The following is a 16,336-nucleotide window of genomic DNA, read 5'->3' as shown; positions in this document are numbered from 1 at the left end:
AGATCTGAGAAATTGTTTCATAAGGCCCAATTTGATGTGCAGTGGTGGCATCAGCACCTTCCGGGGGTCCACCAGTGGCTCCCACTTGACGTTGTTCCTCCCCACAGAGAACTCGGTCCGCTGTGGCCAGTCCCGCCTGTGGTAGTGCGCCTTGGTGTCCCTGCTGTCCCAAAGACAAAGATAGCAGGGAAACGTGGTAAAACTGCCTTGGAGACTGTCACAAAGACGGCCAGAGTGGGTGGCGTCAGACCGGAAGCAGGAAGGAATTCAAACACAGACAGACGGTGCTGGTGATGAGCTGAGTGCAATGGCTGCACTCAGCGTTTATTAACAAATAAAAGGGTTGTCAACAGTACAAAAAACAGGACACGGCACTTGCGCCAAAATAAACAGACATACAAAACGGACTAACACTAAACAAACGGTGCACGGACAGACAAACAGACACGGTGAGAACAAACACTTATATTTACGATCGTATTTAACTCTACTTTTACTCCTCTCTCTCTCACCCGTTCTCCTCTTCCGAACACCCAAACACGAGTGACTAAAACGTGCATCTATATATACTGTTGTGCTGGGATTCAATTACTAATTAATTACTCACTTGAATCCCAGCACGTGAATTCATTACGTGCAACCCCGTGCCACACATTATACACATTTTATCTGCACGTGAAGTGATGTGCCATCCTCGTGCCTAAATATAATTATACACTTTAAATACACGTGAAACACAGACCCGTTTATATCCCGTGTACCAATCTATACACCAACATTAACATACGCACGCATACATACAAACACAGATCACACAAATGCACACAGGGGCGGGGCACTTTGCCACAAGACCCATCAGGAATGCCACCATTTTGAAGTCTCCTATGACCTTGATGCCATCTCAGAAAAATGCAGATATGTATCCACTTAGGCAGCTGGAACTAAACTGAACTGGTGGGCTTAAGGCCCCTGTATTTATACTACTATTTATGTTACTGGAAAGTTCTAGAAAGTTCTAGAAGTTACTCCAAGTTTACTCAGCACTGAATCTATCTGGAATGTTCTGGAAAATAGGTAAATTTCAAAATATCACTGTCCTGGTCACAAAAGCAAAGTTTGTGGGGAATAATAACCATGTTCTATACTTTTGAGGCATAAGCAATTCGGAAATAACACTTACTACCCAGGAACCAAAAAAAAAAAAAAAATTGTTACACGGTGTTATTATTATTATTATTTGTTTATTTAGTAGATGCCTTTATCCAAGGCGACTTACAGCGACTAGGGTGTGTGAACTATGCATCAACTGCAGAGTCACTTACAATTACATCCCACCCGAAAGACGGAGCACAAGGAGGTTAAGTGACTTGCTCAGGGTCAAACAATGAGTCAGTGGCTCAGGTGGGATTTGAACTGGGGACCTCCTGGTTACAAGCCCTTTTCTTTAATCACTGGACCACACAGCCTCCCATAATAATAATGGCCAGCTGGTTTGGGTTTTCCCCAGACTTATTTATTCATTTTATTGTCATTGTTTGTTAGCCTACTATTAGTAGTTTAACTACTACTGCAGGCACCAACGTTAACAGCTTAAACTTAAACTTTACTGTAAAAAAAGAGGCACTATAGTTTGAAATGCCGGTACAGTGGGTGGAGTAATATGCATTTTCAGTGAGAGTTGACCCTGCCTTCAGAGGACGGAGATGAGGCAAAGAGAGGCTGCTGTGGATGTAAAGGGAGTTTCTTTGGAAGACTGCTCTTGGGCACCATCTAGCTCTGGCACTGGTAAATCCATCTCAGTTACATATGTGAGCAGGAGGATGATGGGAAATGTAGTTTCATGCGAGGTCCATGCGGGTACATGGGAACCATCAGTGCACCAACAAAAATATCCACTAATCAAAGCAAATCAAAGAGATAAACTAAACATGCAGTTAAATTAAATTCCAAAACACTTAACATTGTGTAAGAAAATGTAGGCCTAAGTACACCCTTGTTACACATAGGAATATCTTGAATTTCAACCAAAATATAAAAATGTACATTTCTGGTTTATAGATGGTTGGCTTTGTTCGTCCCTTGATTACACGTCTACAGTAAAGGATAATTGTTCTAACATTTATTTATAGATCAAGACATACCAGTCCAAAATGGCGGAGATAGAAGACATATTTGAGGGAGTTGAAGAAGCCATTGATGGAGCTGACGATGACATTGAAGACCTATCAGAAGAAGCACAAGAGGAAATAAAAGCAGAAGTAGCTGAAGCACGAGCAGAAGTTGCAGAGCTTTCCAAAGTTAGCGAGACCTTAAAAACCTTGCTTCAATACGTCACAACAAGTATACCAAAAATAGTAGGATTTGTTGTGAAAAATTTAGCTATCGGTGCTATCTTGTGGGGTGTAAATGTTGTTCTTAACAAATTGCTTCCCGATAAACAACAATCCTTGGATGTACAGAGTAAGCGTGCTGTGATTAAGGCATTAACCGCAATCATTAAAAATGAAACAGGCCTCAGTGAAAAGCTCCTAAAGTGGATGACAGACCACAAAGATGATATGATTCAACTGGAAGGATTTGAAGTACCAATGGAATCAATTATTCAGAAATACATTGGACCAGTATCTGATGTACGTAATGTTTTGCTACTTTTTATTTATGTTCTATTAACAATATATACAGCAGTTATCGTCAAAAGTTTACATACATACAATGGAAATGAATAATTTCTAGGAGTTTCTCTAAAACCCCAAAATTGAGTTCCTGCCAGCAGAGAGAGAATTGAGGCATCCACTTCATTTATTATTAAATGTAGTAGTAACCTAGTATCAGTTGTAAGAATTCCGTTTGTGTAATATTTAATACCAATTCAGATTTTAGAACATACAGCAGCAACAGGGTAACACTGTATTTTAAGCAGTTATTAGGGAGTTATTAACAATGTTTTTCAGGAACCAATCCTATCTAATACTATAGCTTTTCTCTTATTAGCAACCTCTGGATAATGGCAACTTTTTGATGGCTACCAAGTGATTGTTAATAAGCAGCATTTACCATGTGTATATACTTTCGTGGCCTGCCTACTACATCATTAGAAACTGAAAGGTAGGGTATTAAATACCTCTTCTGTGCTGATTTGATGTTTGATATTTCACAATTTGATGTTTTAGGCCGTTGAGCAAGCCTTCAAAGTTGCAAACTCACTCACGAAAAAGATTGACGGGAAAACCCAGATCAACATCCCAACAGCAGAAGACATCCAGCAGTTCCTTGCAGCTGCCGATGCATTTCTCCAAGCCTTCAGTAATTTGATTCAGTTTGTCTCCACACATGTTCAACAGATTAAAGAGCTTAAAACCTTTCCATTGACACAGGCAGACATTGACTCTCTTAAAACTCAGCTGGATGATGCTAAGGCCTTACCTTTGTGGTAAACAAAAAATATGTCTTGACTTTTGATAATGTATAGGATCAAAAGAGACAGGCACACACTGCTCCAAAAGCTTGCATTTTTCTCATATTCACGATTAAAACAGCTAATAATAAACTCTGGAAAGTTAAAATATTCAAAACGCAGTTTTTGTTTTCTGGTATAACTGTTTATTAACATAGACGTGAATGATTAAAACACAATTGTTAATAGAAATACAATGCTTGAGCTTCAACTAAACACGACAAGATTAAAAAAGCAATATAATTGTGTGTATTTTTCATTTTACCATTTTTATTCTTCACAAGTATAAATGTTGTTGTGATATATGTGACTCATATTATTAAGTGGCTTCTCATTAAAAAAAGAACAAACATATGGTGTCAAGGCTATATATAAATAGCAACAATGTTGGTATGTCCATTTGCTTTTGCCCTTAAGGCCTAATTACAACATATACTAGAATGAAAATGTTTTAAGTTATAGCCTACTAATAGAGCATCACATTCATGTTTAGTTGCTATTTTTAATCTCAAATATATTCATTATTTTGACATATCTATCACTATCATGTGGCAGTCAGTCAAGGTCATTCTTAGGTGCAAAAAACATGGCCACAGAATGTACCAAGTGGGTATGGCCATGTAACTGAGAAAATAATGAGAAGAGTTGAATGTGTTGAAATGTGTTCACTCTAGAATATGTTGAAATTAGGCCTTTAAGGAGGCAAACAACATACATCAGAAGTGATTGGGTCTGATGAGCACGTACAAAATGCCAAAAAATAAAGATATAGTCATTGCTTTTACACTCACCTAGTTCCGAGGTGTTTTATTTTTTGTTCAGGAATCAGTCTTGTATTCTTCATTACCTGCAAGGATGAAAACCCACACACACACCCACATACACCACCCACCCACCCACACACACACACACACCAACACACACACCCACCCACCCACCCACACACACACACCCACCCACCCACCCACACACACACACCCACCCACACACACACACCCACCCACACAGACAGACACACAGGAGGATGCAACATTGACAATGGATAATTGCAAAGCATATGATATGGTTTATTTAGATTTCTAGAAAGCTTTTGATAAAGTCCCGCATAAAAGATTAATTCTCAAACTGAACGCAGTAGGGATTCAAGGAAATGCATGCACATGGATTAGGGAGTGATTAACATGTAGAAAACATTCATTGCACTCCAGGATCTTCTTTATCTGTGGTCCGACGAAGACACCGGCTTTGACCTTTGCCTCAGACAGCTTAGGTAAGAAGTCTTGAAGGTACTCGAAGGCTGCCGACTCCTTATCTAGAGATCTGAGAAATTGTTTCATAAGGCCCAATTTGATGTGCAGTGGTGGCATCAGCACCTTCCGGGGGTCCACCAGTGGCTCCCACTTGACGTTGTTCCTCCCCACAGAGAACTCGGTCCGCTGTGGCCAGTCCCGCCTGTGGTAGTGCGCCTTGGTGTCCCTGCTGTCCCAAAGACAAAGATAGCAGGGAAACGTGGTAAAACTGCCTTGGAGACTGTCACAAAGACGGCCAGAGTGGGTGGCGTCAGACCGGAAGCAGGAAGGAATTCAAACACAGACAGACGGTGCTGGTGATGAGCTGAGTGCAATGGCTGCACTCAGCGTTTATTAACAAATAAAAGGGTTGTCAACAGTACAAAAAACAGGACACGGCACTTGCGCCAAAATAAACAGACATACAAAACGGACTAACACTAAACAAACGGTGCACGGACAGACAAACAGACACGGTGAGAACAAACACTTATATTTACGATCGTATTTAACTCTACTTTTACTCCTCTCTCTCTCACCCGTTCTCCTCTTCCGAACACCCAAACACGAGTGACTAAAACGTGCATCTATATATACTGTTGTGCTGGGATTCAATTACTAATTAATTACTCACTTGAATCCCAGCACGTGAATTCATTACGTGCAACCCCGTGCCACACATTATACACATTTTATCTGCACGTGAAGTGATGTGCCATCCTCGTGCCTAAATATAATTATACACTTTAAATACACGTGAAACACAGACCCGTTTATATCCCGTGTACCAATCTATACACCAACATTAACATACGCACGCATACATACAAACACAGATCACACAAATGCACACAGGGGCGGGGCACTTTGCCACAAGACCCATCAGGAATGCCACCATTTTGAAGTCTCCTATGACCTTGATGCCATCTCAGAAAAATGCAGATATGTATCCACTTAGGCAGCTGGAACTAAACTGAACTGGTGGGCTTAAGGCCCCTGTATTTATACTACTATTTATGTTACTGGAAAGTTCTAGAAAGTTCTAGAAGTTACTCCAAGTTTACTTCAAAATGCCAAAAAATAAAGATATAGTCATTGCTTTTACACTCACCTAGTTCCGAGGTGTTTTATTTTTTGTTCAGGAATCAGTCTTGTATTCTTCATTACCTGCAAGGATGAAAACCCACACACACACCCACATACACCACCCACCCACCCACACACACACACACACCAACACACACACCCACCCACACACACACACCCACCCACACACACACACCCACCCACACAGACAGACACACAGGAGGATGCAACATTGACAATGGATAATTGCAAAGCATATGATATGGTTTATTTAGATTTCTAGAAAGCTTTTGATAAAGTCCCGCATAAAAGATTAATTCTCAAACTGAACGCAGTAGGGATTCAAGGAAATGCATGCACATGGATTAGGGAGTGATTAACATGTAGAAAACATTCATTGCACTCCAGGATCTTCTTTATCTGTGGTCCGACGAAGACACCGGCTTTGACCTTTGCCTCAGACAGCTTAGGTAAGAAGTCTTGAAGGTACTCGAAGGCTGCCGACTCCTTATCTAGAGATCTGAGAAATTGTTTCATAAGGCCCAATTTGATGTGCAGTGGTGGCATCAGCACCTTCCGGGGGTCCACCAGTGGCTCCCACTTGACGTTGTTCCTCCCCACAGAGAACTCGGTCCACACAAATGCACACAGGGGCGGGGCACTTTGCCACAAGACCCATCAGGAATGCCACCATTTTGAAGTCTCCTATGACCTTGATGCCATCTCAGAAAAATGCAGATATGTATCCACTTAGGCAGCTGGAACTAAACTGAACTGGTGGGCTTAAGGCCCCTGTATTTATACTACTATTTATGTTACTGGAAAGTTCTAGAAAGTTCTAGAAGTTACTCCAAGTTTACTCAGCACTGAATCTATCTGGAATGTTCTGGAAAATAGGTAAATTTCAAAATATCACTGTCCTGGTCACAAAAGCAAAGTTTGTGGGGAATAATAACCATGTTCTATACTTTTGAGGCATAAGCAATTCGGAAATAACACTTACTACCCAGGAACCAAAAAAAAAAAAAAAATTGTTACACGGTGTTATTATTATTATTATTTGTTTATTTAGTAGATGCCTTTATCCAAGGCGACTTACAGCGACTAGGGTGTGTGAACTATGCATCAACTGCAGAGTCACTTACAATTACATCCCACCCGAAAGACGGAGCACAAGGAGGTTAAGTGACTTGCTCAGGGTCAAACAATGAGTCAGTGGCTCAGGTGGGATTTGAACTGGGGACCTCCTGGTTACAAGCCCTTTTCTTTAATCACTGGACCACACAGCCTCCCATAATAATAATGGCCAGCTGGTTTGGGTTTTCCCCAGACTTATTTATTCATTTTATTGTCATTGTTTGTTAGCCTACTATTAGTAGTTTAACTACTACTGCAGGCACCAACGTTAACAGCTTAAACTTAAACTTTACTGTAAAAAAAGAGGCACTATAGTTTGAAATGCCGGTACAGTGGGTGGAGTAATATGCATTTTCAGTGAGAGTTGACCCTGCCTTCAGAGGACGGAGATGAGGCAAAGAGAGGCTGCTGTGGATGTAAAGGGAGTTTCTTTGGAAGACTGCTCTTGGGCACCATCTAGCTCTGGCACTGGTAAATCCATCTCAGTTACATATGTGAGCAGGAGGATGATGGGAAATGTAGTTTCATGCGAGGTCCATGCGGGTACATGGGAACCATCAGTGCACCAACAAAAATATCCACTAATCAAAGCAAATCAAAGAGATAAACTAAACATGCAGTTAAATTAAATTCCAAAACACTTAACATTGTGTAAGAAAATGTAGGCCTAAGTACACCCTTGTTACACATAGGAATATCTTGAATTTCAACCAAAATATAAAAATGTACATTTCTGGTTTATAGATGGTTGGCTTTGTTCGTCCCTTGATTACACGTCTACAGTAAAGGATAATTGTTCTAACATTTATTTATAGATCAAGACATACCAGTCCAAAATGGCGGAGATAGAAGACATATTTGAGGGAGTTGAAGAAGCCATTGATGGAGCTGACGATGACATTGAAGACCTATCAGAAGAAGCACAAGAGGAAATAAAAGCAGAAGTAGCTGAAGCACGAGCAGAAGTTGCAGAGCTTTCCAAAGTTAGCGAGACCTTAAAAACCTTGCTTCAATACGTCACAACAAGTATACCAAAAATAGTAGGATTTGTTGTGAAAAATTTAGCTATCGGTGCTATCTTGTGGGGTGTAAATGTTGTTCTTAACAAATTGCTTCCCGATAAACAACAATCCAAGGATGTACAGAGAAAGCGTGCTGTGATTAAGGCATTAACCGCAATCATTAAAAATGAAACAGGCCTCAGTGAAAAGCTCCTAAAGTGGATGACAGACCACAAAGATGATATGATTCAACTGGAAGGATTTGAAGTACCAATGGAATCAATTATTCAGAAATACATTGGACCAGTATCTGATGTACGTAATGTTTTGCTACTTTTTATTTATGTTCTATTAACAATATATACAGCAGTTATCGTCAAAAGTTTACATACATACAATGGAAATGAATAATTTCTAGGAGTTTCTCTAAAACCCCAAAATTGAGTTCCTGCCAGCAGAGAGAGAATTGAGGCATCCACTTCATTTATTATTAAATGTAGTAGTAACCTAGTATCAGTTGTAAGAATTCCGTTTGTGTAATATTTAATACCAATTCAGATTTTAGAACATACAGCAGCAACAGGGTAACACTGTATTTTAAGCAGTTATTAGGGAGTTATTAACAATGTTTTTCAGGAACCAATCCTATCTAATACTATAGCTTTTCTCTTATTAGCAACCTCTGGATAATGGCAACTTTTTGATGGCTACCAAGTGATTGTTAATAAGCAGCATTTACCATGTGTATATACTTTCGTGGCCTGCCTACTACATCATTAGAAACTGAAAGGTAGGGTATTAAATACCTCTTCTGTGCTGATTTGATGTTTGATATTTCACAATTTGATGTTTTAGGCCGTTGAGCAAGCCTTCAAAGTTGCAAACTCACTCACGAAAAAGATTGACGGGAAAACCCAGATCAACATCCCAACAGCAGAAGACATCCAGCAGTTCCTTGCAGCTGCCGATGCATTTCTCCAAGCCTTCAGTAATTTGATTCAGTTTGTCTCCACACATGTTCAACAGATTAAAGAGCTTAAAACCTTTCCATTGACACAGGCAGACATTGACTCTCTTAAAACTCAGCTGGATGATGCTAAGGCCTTACCTTTGTGGTAAACAAAAAATATGTCTTGACTTTTGATAATGTATAGGATCAAAAGAGACAGGCACACACTGCTCCAAAAGCTTGCATTTTTCTCATATTCACGATTAAAACAGCTAATAATAAACTCTGGAAAGTTAAAATATTCAAAACGCAGTTTTTGTTTTCTGGTATAACTGTTTATTAACATAGACGTGAATGATTAAAACACAATTGTTAATAGAAATACAATGCTTGAGCTTCAACTAAACACGACAAGATTAAAAAAGCAATATAATTGTGTGTATTTTTCATTTTACCATTTTTATTCTTCACAAGTATAAATGTTGTTGTGATATATGTGACTCATATTATTAAGTGGCTTCTCATTAAAAAAAGAACAAACATATGATGTCAAGGCTATATATAAATAGCAACAATGTTGGTATGTCCATTTGCTTTTGCCCTTAAGGCCTAATTACAACATATACTAGAATGAAAATGTTTTAAGTTATAGCCTACTAATAGAGCATCACATTCATGTTTAGTTGCTATTTTTAATCTCAAATATATTAATTATTTTGACATATCTATCACTATCATGTGGCAGTCAGTCAAGGTCATTCTTAGGTGCAAAAAACATGGCCACAGAATGTACCAAGTGGGTATGGCCATGTAACTGAGAAAATAATGAGAAGAGTTGAATGTGTTGAAATGTGTTCACTCTAGAATATGTTGAAATTAGGCCTTTAAGGAGGCAAACAACATACATCAGAAGTGATTAGGTCTGATGAGCACGTACAAAATGCCAAAAAATAAAGATATAGTCATTGCTTTTACACTCACCTAGTTCTGAGGTGTTTTATTTTTTGTTCAGGAATCAGTCTTGTATTCTTCATTACCTGCAAGGATGAAAACCCACACACACACCCCCACATATACCACCCACCCACCCACACACACACACACACCAACACACACACCCACCCACCCCCCCACCCACCCACCCACACACACCCACCCACCCACACACACACACACACACACACACACACACACACAGACAGACATACAGGAGGATGCAACATTGACAATGGATAATTGCAAAGCATATGACATGGTTCATTTAGATTTCCAGAAAGCTTTTGATAAAGTCCCGCATAAAAGATTAATTCTCAAACTGAACGCAGTAGGGATTCAAGGAAATGCATGCACATGGATTAGGGAGTGATTAACATGTAGAAAACAGAAAGTACTGATTAGCGGAGAAACCTCAAAATGGAGCGAGGTAACCAGTGGTGTACCACAGGGATCAGTATTAGGTCCTCTGCTATTCCTAATCTACATTAATGATTTAGATTCTGATATAGTAAGCAAACTTGTTAAATTTGTAGACAACATAAAAATAGGAGGAGTGGCAAACACTGTTGCAGCAGCAAAGGTCATTCAAAATGATCTAGACAGTATTCAGAACTGGGCAGACACATGGCAAATGACATTTAATAGAGAAAAGCGTAAAGTATTGCATGCAGGCAAAAAAAAATTATAAATATCATATGGGAGATACTGAAATTGAAGAAGGGAACTATGAAAAAGACCTAGGAGTTTATGTGGACTCAGAAATGTCTTCATCTAGACAATGTGGGGAAGCTATAAAAAAGGCCAACAAGATGCTCAGATATATTGTGAGAAGTGTTGAATTTAAATCAAGGGAAGTAATGTTAAAACTTTACAATGCATTAGTAAGACCTCACCTTGAATATTGTGTTCAGTTCTGGTCACCTCGTTACAAAAAGGATATTGCTGCTCTATAAAGAGTGCAAAGAAGAGCAACCAGAATTATCCCAGGTTTAAAAGGGATGTCGTATGCAGACAGGCTAAAAGAATTGAATCTATTCAGTCTTGGACAAAGAAGACTATGCGGTGATCTGATTCACAATGTCGACCCAAGGGACTTTTTCGACATGAAAAAAGAAACAAGGGCCAGGGGTCACAAATGGAGATTAGATAAAAGGGGCATTCAGAACAGAAAATAAGAGGCACTTTTTTACACAGAGAATTGTGAGGGTCTGGAACCAACTCCCCAGTAATGTTGTTGAAGCTGACACCATGAGATCCTTCAAGAACCTGCTTGATGAGATTCTGGGATCAATAAGCTACTAACAACTATATGAGCAAGATGGGCCAAATGGCCTCCTCTCGTTTATAAACTTTCTTATGTTCTTCTGTTTTATTCCCTCGGTGGGTGGGACCAAGTGCAACTCTGGTATAGAGAGTTCAGTGATACCTACCCAATGGGCAGGCATATCTCATACATAATGTTCATTGGTGGTCGTCTTCTCTTTCAGGGAACCAGGGTTACATTAAGTTCTTCCATCAGCGTTTTAACTTTATTAAGAATACTACAGGCAAGTCGCTGAGGTATGTCATTTTGGAAGCCGCAGCGTGTCGCTCAACAAACGACTCCCCCAGTTAATCAAAACGACCGTCAATTCTTTCCCTACAGGGAATTCTACTGTACCGGTTATTAATATTCATAACTATTACACCTGCACTCGCAAACTCCTGATATTTGGCTCAAACAAAGGTCAAGGTGTAGCATATTTCCAATAGTTATGAATCAAAATGTCGACCATTGTTTCCCTACAGGGAATTCTACTGCACCTCTCATTAATATTCATAACTATTATACCTGAACTCGCAAACTCATGATATTTGGCTCAATCAAAGTGAGTGAGCCCAATATCAGGAGTTTGCAAGTTTGGGTTAAATAGTTATTTAGTACTCATTTGGGTAATAGTTATATACTCAATAGGGTGTACGTTGTCACTGAGCCAAATATCGTCATTTTCGTAGCTATACTGAAGGAGTTATGAATAACAACAGTGGGGCTGTGTTTACCGCAAAGTAACTTTTGAATATCGAATATCAAACCAATTTCACCAGGGTGTTTTATTTAGGCGTATATTTTACTTTTATTAAGTCTGCAGTCTGGAGTTTCAACAGAGCAACGCAGGCTCCGCAAGCAATCGCAAAGAAGCTCCCAGATCTATTTCTGTCTTCTCCTTATATAGACAGTTGTTCTGAGCGTACGTGACTTTTGTCACATATCTGCTAGTTAAACGCATGCAAGCATCCTGCTTCAACACCTGTAGGCAGCCAGACTAGACTTGTGGTTTATCTTGAGTTTTGTTTACCAACTGCTTCTATTGGTTACTGGTTTGTTGAGTCAGTTGCTATGGGACGTTGGTCCTTTACAAACATACTGATTGGTCCTTATATAGCTGATGCGACATCAGCTGAATATACAAGCTCCCACAAGTCTAGTCAGCTGAAACCACAAACACATCTTTATACTTTATTTCTATATTTTATTTAATATACTTATAAAAGCAAAACACGCATTATTCTATAACTAAAGTTCTGTTTGTCCTACGGACCTAGCAAAGCCATCAAAGTGTACAGACAGTAAAGAGTCATTTTCCCAAGACATTCCCTCCTTTTGTAATTAAATTACAACCATAAAGCAGGAAATTACATTACATCATCAGCCATTTCACTAAAAGGATCAGTGTCATCACCATCATTACACTGACCTTCAGTGGTGAGCAGAGGCATAGTTAAGGCGTTATCCACGACTTTGGTACAGAGCTTTTTAATACAAGTAATCAGAAGCATTAATGCTATTAACACCACTAAACTTGAGTTGTATCATCCTGTTTCAGTGGTTGATAGCCCAGTATGCGGGAACACAATACTTCATTGGCTAGCCCTGTAAGTAATCTCTTTTGTTTCTTAAGCACATATTTCAAATAACAGAATAATAACATAGCAATAAGCAATACCAATAATGAAATAAGCGAGGAAGCATGTCCCCCTACATTCCACCAGTCAGCCCAGTCCACTCCAGCACTTTCTCCAGCTAATCCACATAGGATACCCCACCCGCATGATCGGGCGTCTGCTAATATCAGTTGCCCACTGTTGCCCACCAGTGACGCCTGCACTCTAGCTATCACTACTCTTGAGTGAACGTCCATAAACTGCTTGTTAATGTGTGCCAATGCCATCAGCATACCTGTATGATTAATTGTCTTCATCCATTCTTCAGCGTCTTCGATAATGCCTGTGATGTTAATAGGTGGAGTGGGGTGCATGCTCAGGTGTCCCACAGTCACAACACCCTGTGGGTGAAAACACTTCCCACCCCCATGCTTGAGGTGATTACGCACCATGTTCCATTCCTCATCTGAGTTCATCTTTTGTACCCTAACTTTGGGTGTACCGTTGCTTCCATCATTTGCATTGACAGGTTAGTGCTGCCAGCATGGTCACACAGAATAGCATCACCAAATTCAAACACTCAGTGGCCTTGAAGTACAGGGTGGCATTTTGGGCATGCTGATCAACCCATGTTATTTGTGGGACGATAACCCGTGTTCCAATTACTACCCCTAGGCTACTGACTGTTATCCCGGTACTGTGGTGGACCCGACTGGTGGTATGTGGCACTATTAAAATAAAACAAATATCTTCATCACATCGTTCAGTACATATCACCATATTATCCTGAAACTCTGGATACGCTGGGTATCTGTTCTTAGCTAACCCACGTAACATCTGTTCTCTCCAATCTGTCAAATTTATATCTTCAATTATTGCGTCAACCGTCTCTCTCATGACATTTGTTGTAATATCCAGTGTTTCACCAGTCATTTGTTCAGCCATGGCCAATCTCTGAATAGCATCGTTTGATATCTTCAATGTTTATTCTTACCAATGTTTGCAACCAGATTACTCCCATCACAAATGGTTTTGCCCTCCCCACAGCTACCAACCTGTCTGGGGGGAAATGGCATCAACGGGGGACATTGAGTGGAGTGGAACTGTAGCTTCATACCTCCCATATACCCTGTATTTTCCCAAGTACCGTTACACACACTGTGCGCTATCCTTTGCCCTGTCACATTAACACATGTCCAATTATAAGTATCATGGGTGCAACCCCACATTCTGCTGTTTTTGCTCTCGACTTGTTGCATTAGCTTGCTCCTGTTGTCACTGTTTGGTATAGTTTTTTGTCGTCCAGAGACAGTCCACCTCCAATGACGCGTTACTGCTTACAGTTCGGTTGCATATTGACTCATACTGGACCCCTCCCACTGTTATATCACAAGTAGAACATTGTTCAAACTGTGCTGGAGTCATTGTATTATTCTGGCTTATCAAACGCACAGGTTGCCACGTTCCCTCTATGTCACTCTCGAAGGGAAGTGGTCTTTGTTTCCATCCATTACCCTGTTGTTGTCTAAGGATTCAAGTGCAGTTCTTCCAGGGGGCCCCCAAAGCTTGTCTCTCTGCACACTCCTCGTTCCATGCCCAGAGGTGTGGAATCCTCTCCGACTCTGGAATGACATGATACTTGAAACACAAATCATGTTACTGTCCGTTGCTGCTCCCGCCGTCTGTGGAAAGAGATATGCCATTAGTTTCGGGGTATTCAGTGTCACCATCAGCACTATGTATGGACCATGCCATTGACATCTCTTTACCCTCCTTGTGTCCATTTTGTGTGTTTATAATAGACTGCTGTTTCTTGCCCGGATCCTTAATAGAACCGTCGGCACCCAACCTGTCCCCCCCCCCTTTTTTTTTTTTACATCAATGCATTCTGTTTCTATCTGTGCAAGTATGACAAAATATATCTACTGACACAGCTGCTGTTTTGTGGTTAACAGGAAACCGCACTGCTTCCTCAGCTAGCTTGTCAGCCTTTTCGTTGCCTAGAGACAGAGGATCTGTTCCTTGACTGTGTGCTTTCACTTTAGCTGACTGTGTGGTTTGTCCAGTTCTTTTACTTGGTCGTATAACGAAACAATCACCGCGCCTATGCCCGAGATTACCATAATTGTCACATTTAGGCTTCTGCCCCTGTTTGCAATCTGACCTTTTTTGTCCCATTTTACCACAGTTCTGACATGCTCCATCAAATCATACAGCACATATTTTCATTTTTATATTCCTTTTGTCTGTTTACAACTCCTACTGCCCAATTCATTACTCTTTCGCATGCGTTCCCTGGGTTTAGTTTACCCCCAGCTCAATTGCCTTCTGCAAATGTGGACCCAGTCCACTAATTAATACCTATACAAACACTTGATCTGACTCTTTTGGGTCAACACTTCCTTAATAATCAGGATATGCTTCCCACTTGCGTACTCCATAATCCTGCACTGACTCATTCTCTTTCTGCTTGACTCCCATTATTACGGACCAGTCAATACGTGCCCCCTCAGTAGTTTGTTTAATTGTTGCTTTCAAGTATTGTCTTTGGTCTCGTACTGTATCGTCTTTTGAGTAGGTACTGTCCCTGATCTCTCCCCGTAATTTGGCTAGAATTCTGCTTCGCATGCTCCCATGGTCAATGTCAGGAGTTCAGTTTCAGTTAATCCGTGTGACAAAGCCTGTTGCTCTACCTTAGTCCAATAATCTTTAGTTGCATATTTGCATTTAATCTTTGGCAGACATCCTCCTAATGACTGCTTTTCTAACACCGTTAATGCATAAACTGTCATTTCCTTTTCCCATTGTGCTTCTCACGCACTCTTACTGGTGTTGCAACTTTCTTTTTTATTATATTTTTTCTTTTTCTACTGGATAATTTCAATCGGTTCCTGCTGCATTAAACCACAATCTTGTTTATGTGACGCCCATGTATCTGGGTAAACTGCACAGACTGTGCAGATTATTCCCTTCTGCCATCTACTATGTTTGATTAACACATAATCCACTATCTCAGATGACATTATGTCTTCCTTATACAACTCAATATGTTTATATTGACTTCAAGTTACTCTCCTGAACACACTTTTGAATTAGAACAATACAACACAACAACACACAAATAACTAACACAACATGACCCGGGTCACCCAATCACACCTCGCAATCCGCACTAAATACGGTACAACACTGCCACGACGGCAAACACTTTCCCTTACCTATTTGTCTACTGGGACTTAACCTGCCCTCTGTCATGCCTCAAGTCCCGGTCCAACAAACACCCACAAAGATTCTTTAAATGCTCTGTCAAGGTACAAACTCAACTGTTAGCGACTGGATCCACTAAATATTGGGGATGGTAATTAAAACATACTCACCCTCCTTGGACAGTCGAGAACAGACAAGTCAGCGTGACAACTAATTGCAAACTGTTCGTGACGTCAAAACTGTAGTGGGATATTTTGAAAAGACTCGACATAAGACAGTCTGTTCTACTGATCTT

At 40.3% G+C, this 16,336-nt stretch overlaps 2 protein-coding genes across 4 annotated transcripts; both read left to right on the top strand.

Annotated features, from left to right (window-relative positions):
* Positions 1-1,185: 1,185 nt before the first annotated feature.
* LOC131728839 (uncharacterized) lies at positions 1,186-4,244 on the top strand. Of its 2 annotated transcripts, XM_059019773.1 has the most exons (3): positions 1,186-1,785; positions 2,130-2,630; positions 3,171-4,244. In XM_059019773.1, the coding sequence occupies exons 2-3, from the start codon at positions 2,151-2,153 to the stop codon at positions 3,432-3,434; spliced, it is 744 nt and encodes a 247-aa protein (XP_058875756.1). In that variant the 5' UTR covers positions 1,186-1,785; positions 2,130-2,150; the 3' UTR covers positions 3,435-4,244. The 2 variants fall into 2 exon arrangements, with proteins under 2 accessions (XP_058875756.1, XP_058875755.1); XM_059019772.1 differs by having other exon boundaries at positions 1,186-2,630.
* A 2,583-nt stretch (positions 4,245-6,827) lies between these two features.
* Positions 6,828-9,458, top strand: LOC117425562 (uncharacterized). Of its 2 annotated transcripts, XM_034042558.3 has the most exons (3): positions 6,828-7,437; positions 7,782-8,282; positions 8,823-9,458. In XM_034042558.3, exons 2-3 carry the CDS (start codon positions 7,803-7,805, stop codon positions 9,084-9,086), a joined length of 744 nt encoding a protein of 247 aa, XP_033898449.2. In that variant the 5' UTR covers positions 6,828-7,437; positions 7,782-7,802; the 3' UTR covers positions 9,087-9,458. The 2 variants fall into 2 exon arrangements, with proteins under 2 accessions (XP_033898449.2, XP_058875757.1); XM_059019774.1 differs by having other exon boundaries at positions 6,828-8,282.
* Positions 9,459-16,336: the final 6,878 nt, after the last annotated feature.

The sequence above is a fragment of the Acipenser ruthenus genome, unplaced genomic scaffold (assembly GCF_902713425.1).
Source record: "Acipenser ruthenus unplaced genomic scaffold, fAciRut3.2 maternal haplotype, whole genome shotgun sequence".
NCBI classification, from domain to species: domain Eukaryota; kingdom Metazoa; phylum Chordata; class Actinopteri; order Acipenseriformes; family Acipenseridae; genus Acipenser; species Acipenser ruthenus.
Note: the sequence above shows the minus strand (reverse complement) of the source record. Positions and strands in the feature narration are given on the sequence as shown.

Bases quoted from the DNA above. Each gene is read 5' to 3' on its own strand.
- LOC131728839 (XM_059019773.1), top strand. From the start codon at position 2,151: ATGGCGGAGATAGAAGACATATTTGAGGGAGTTGAAGAAGCCATTGAT. The intron at 2,631-3,170 runs GTACGTAATGTT...TTGATGTTTTAG, and splicing joins ACATTGGACCAGTATCTGAT to GCCGTTGAGCAAGCCTTCAA.
- LOC117425562 (XM_034042558.3), top strand. From the start codon at position 7,803: ATGGCGGAGATAGAAGACATATTTGAGGGAGTTGAAGAAGCCATTGAT. The intron at 8,283-8,822 runs GTACGTAATGTT...TTGATGTTTTAG, and splicing joins ACATTGGACCAGTATCTGAT to GCCGTTGAGCAAGCCTTCAA.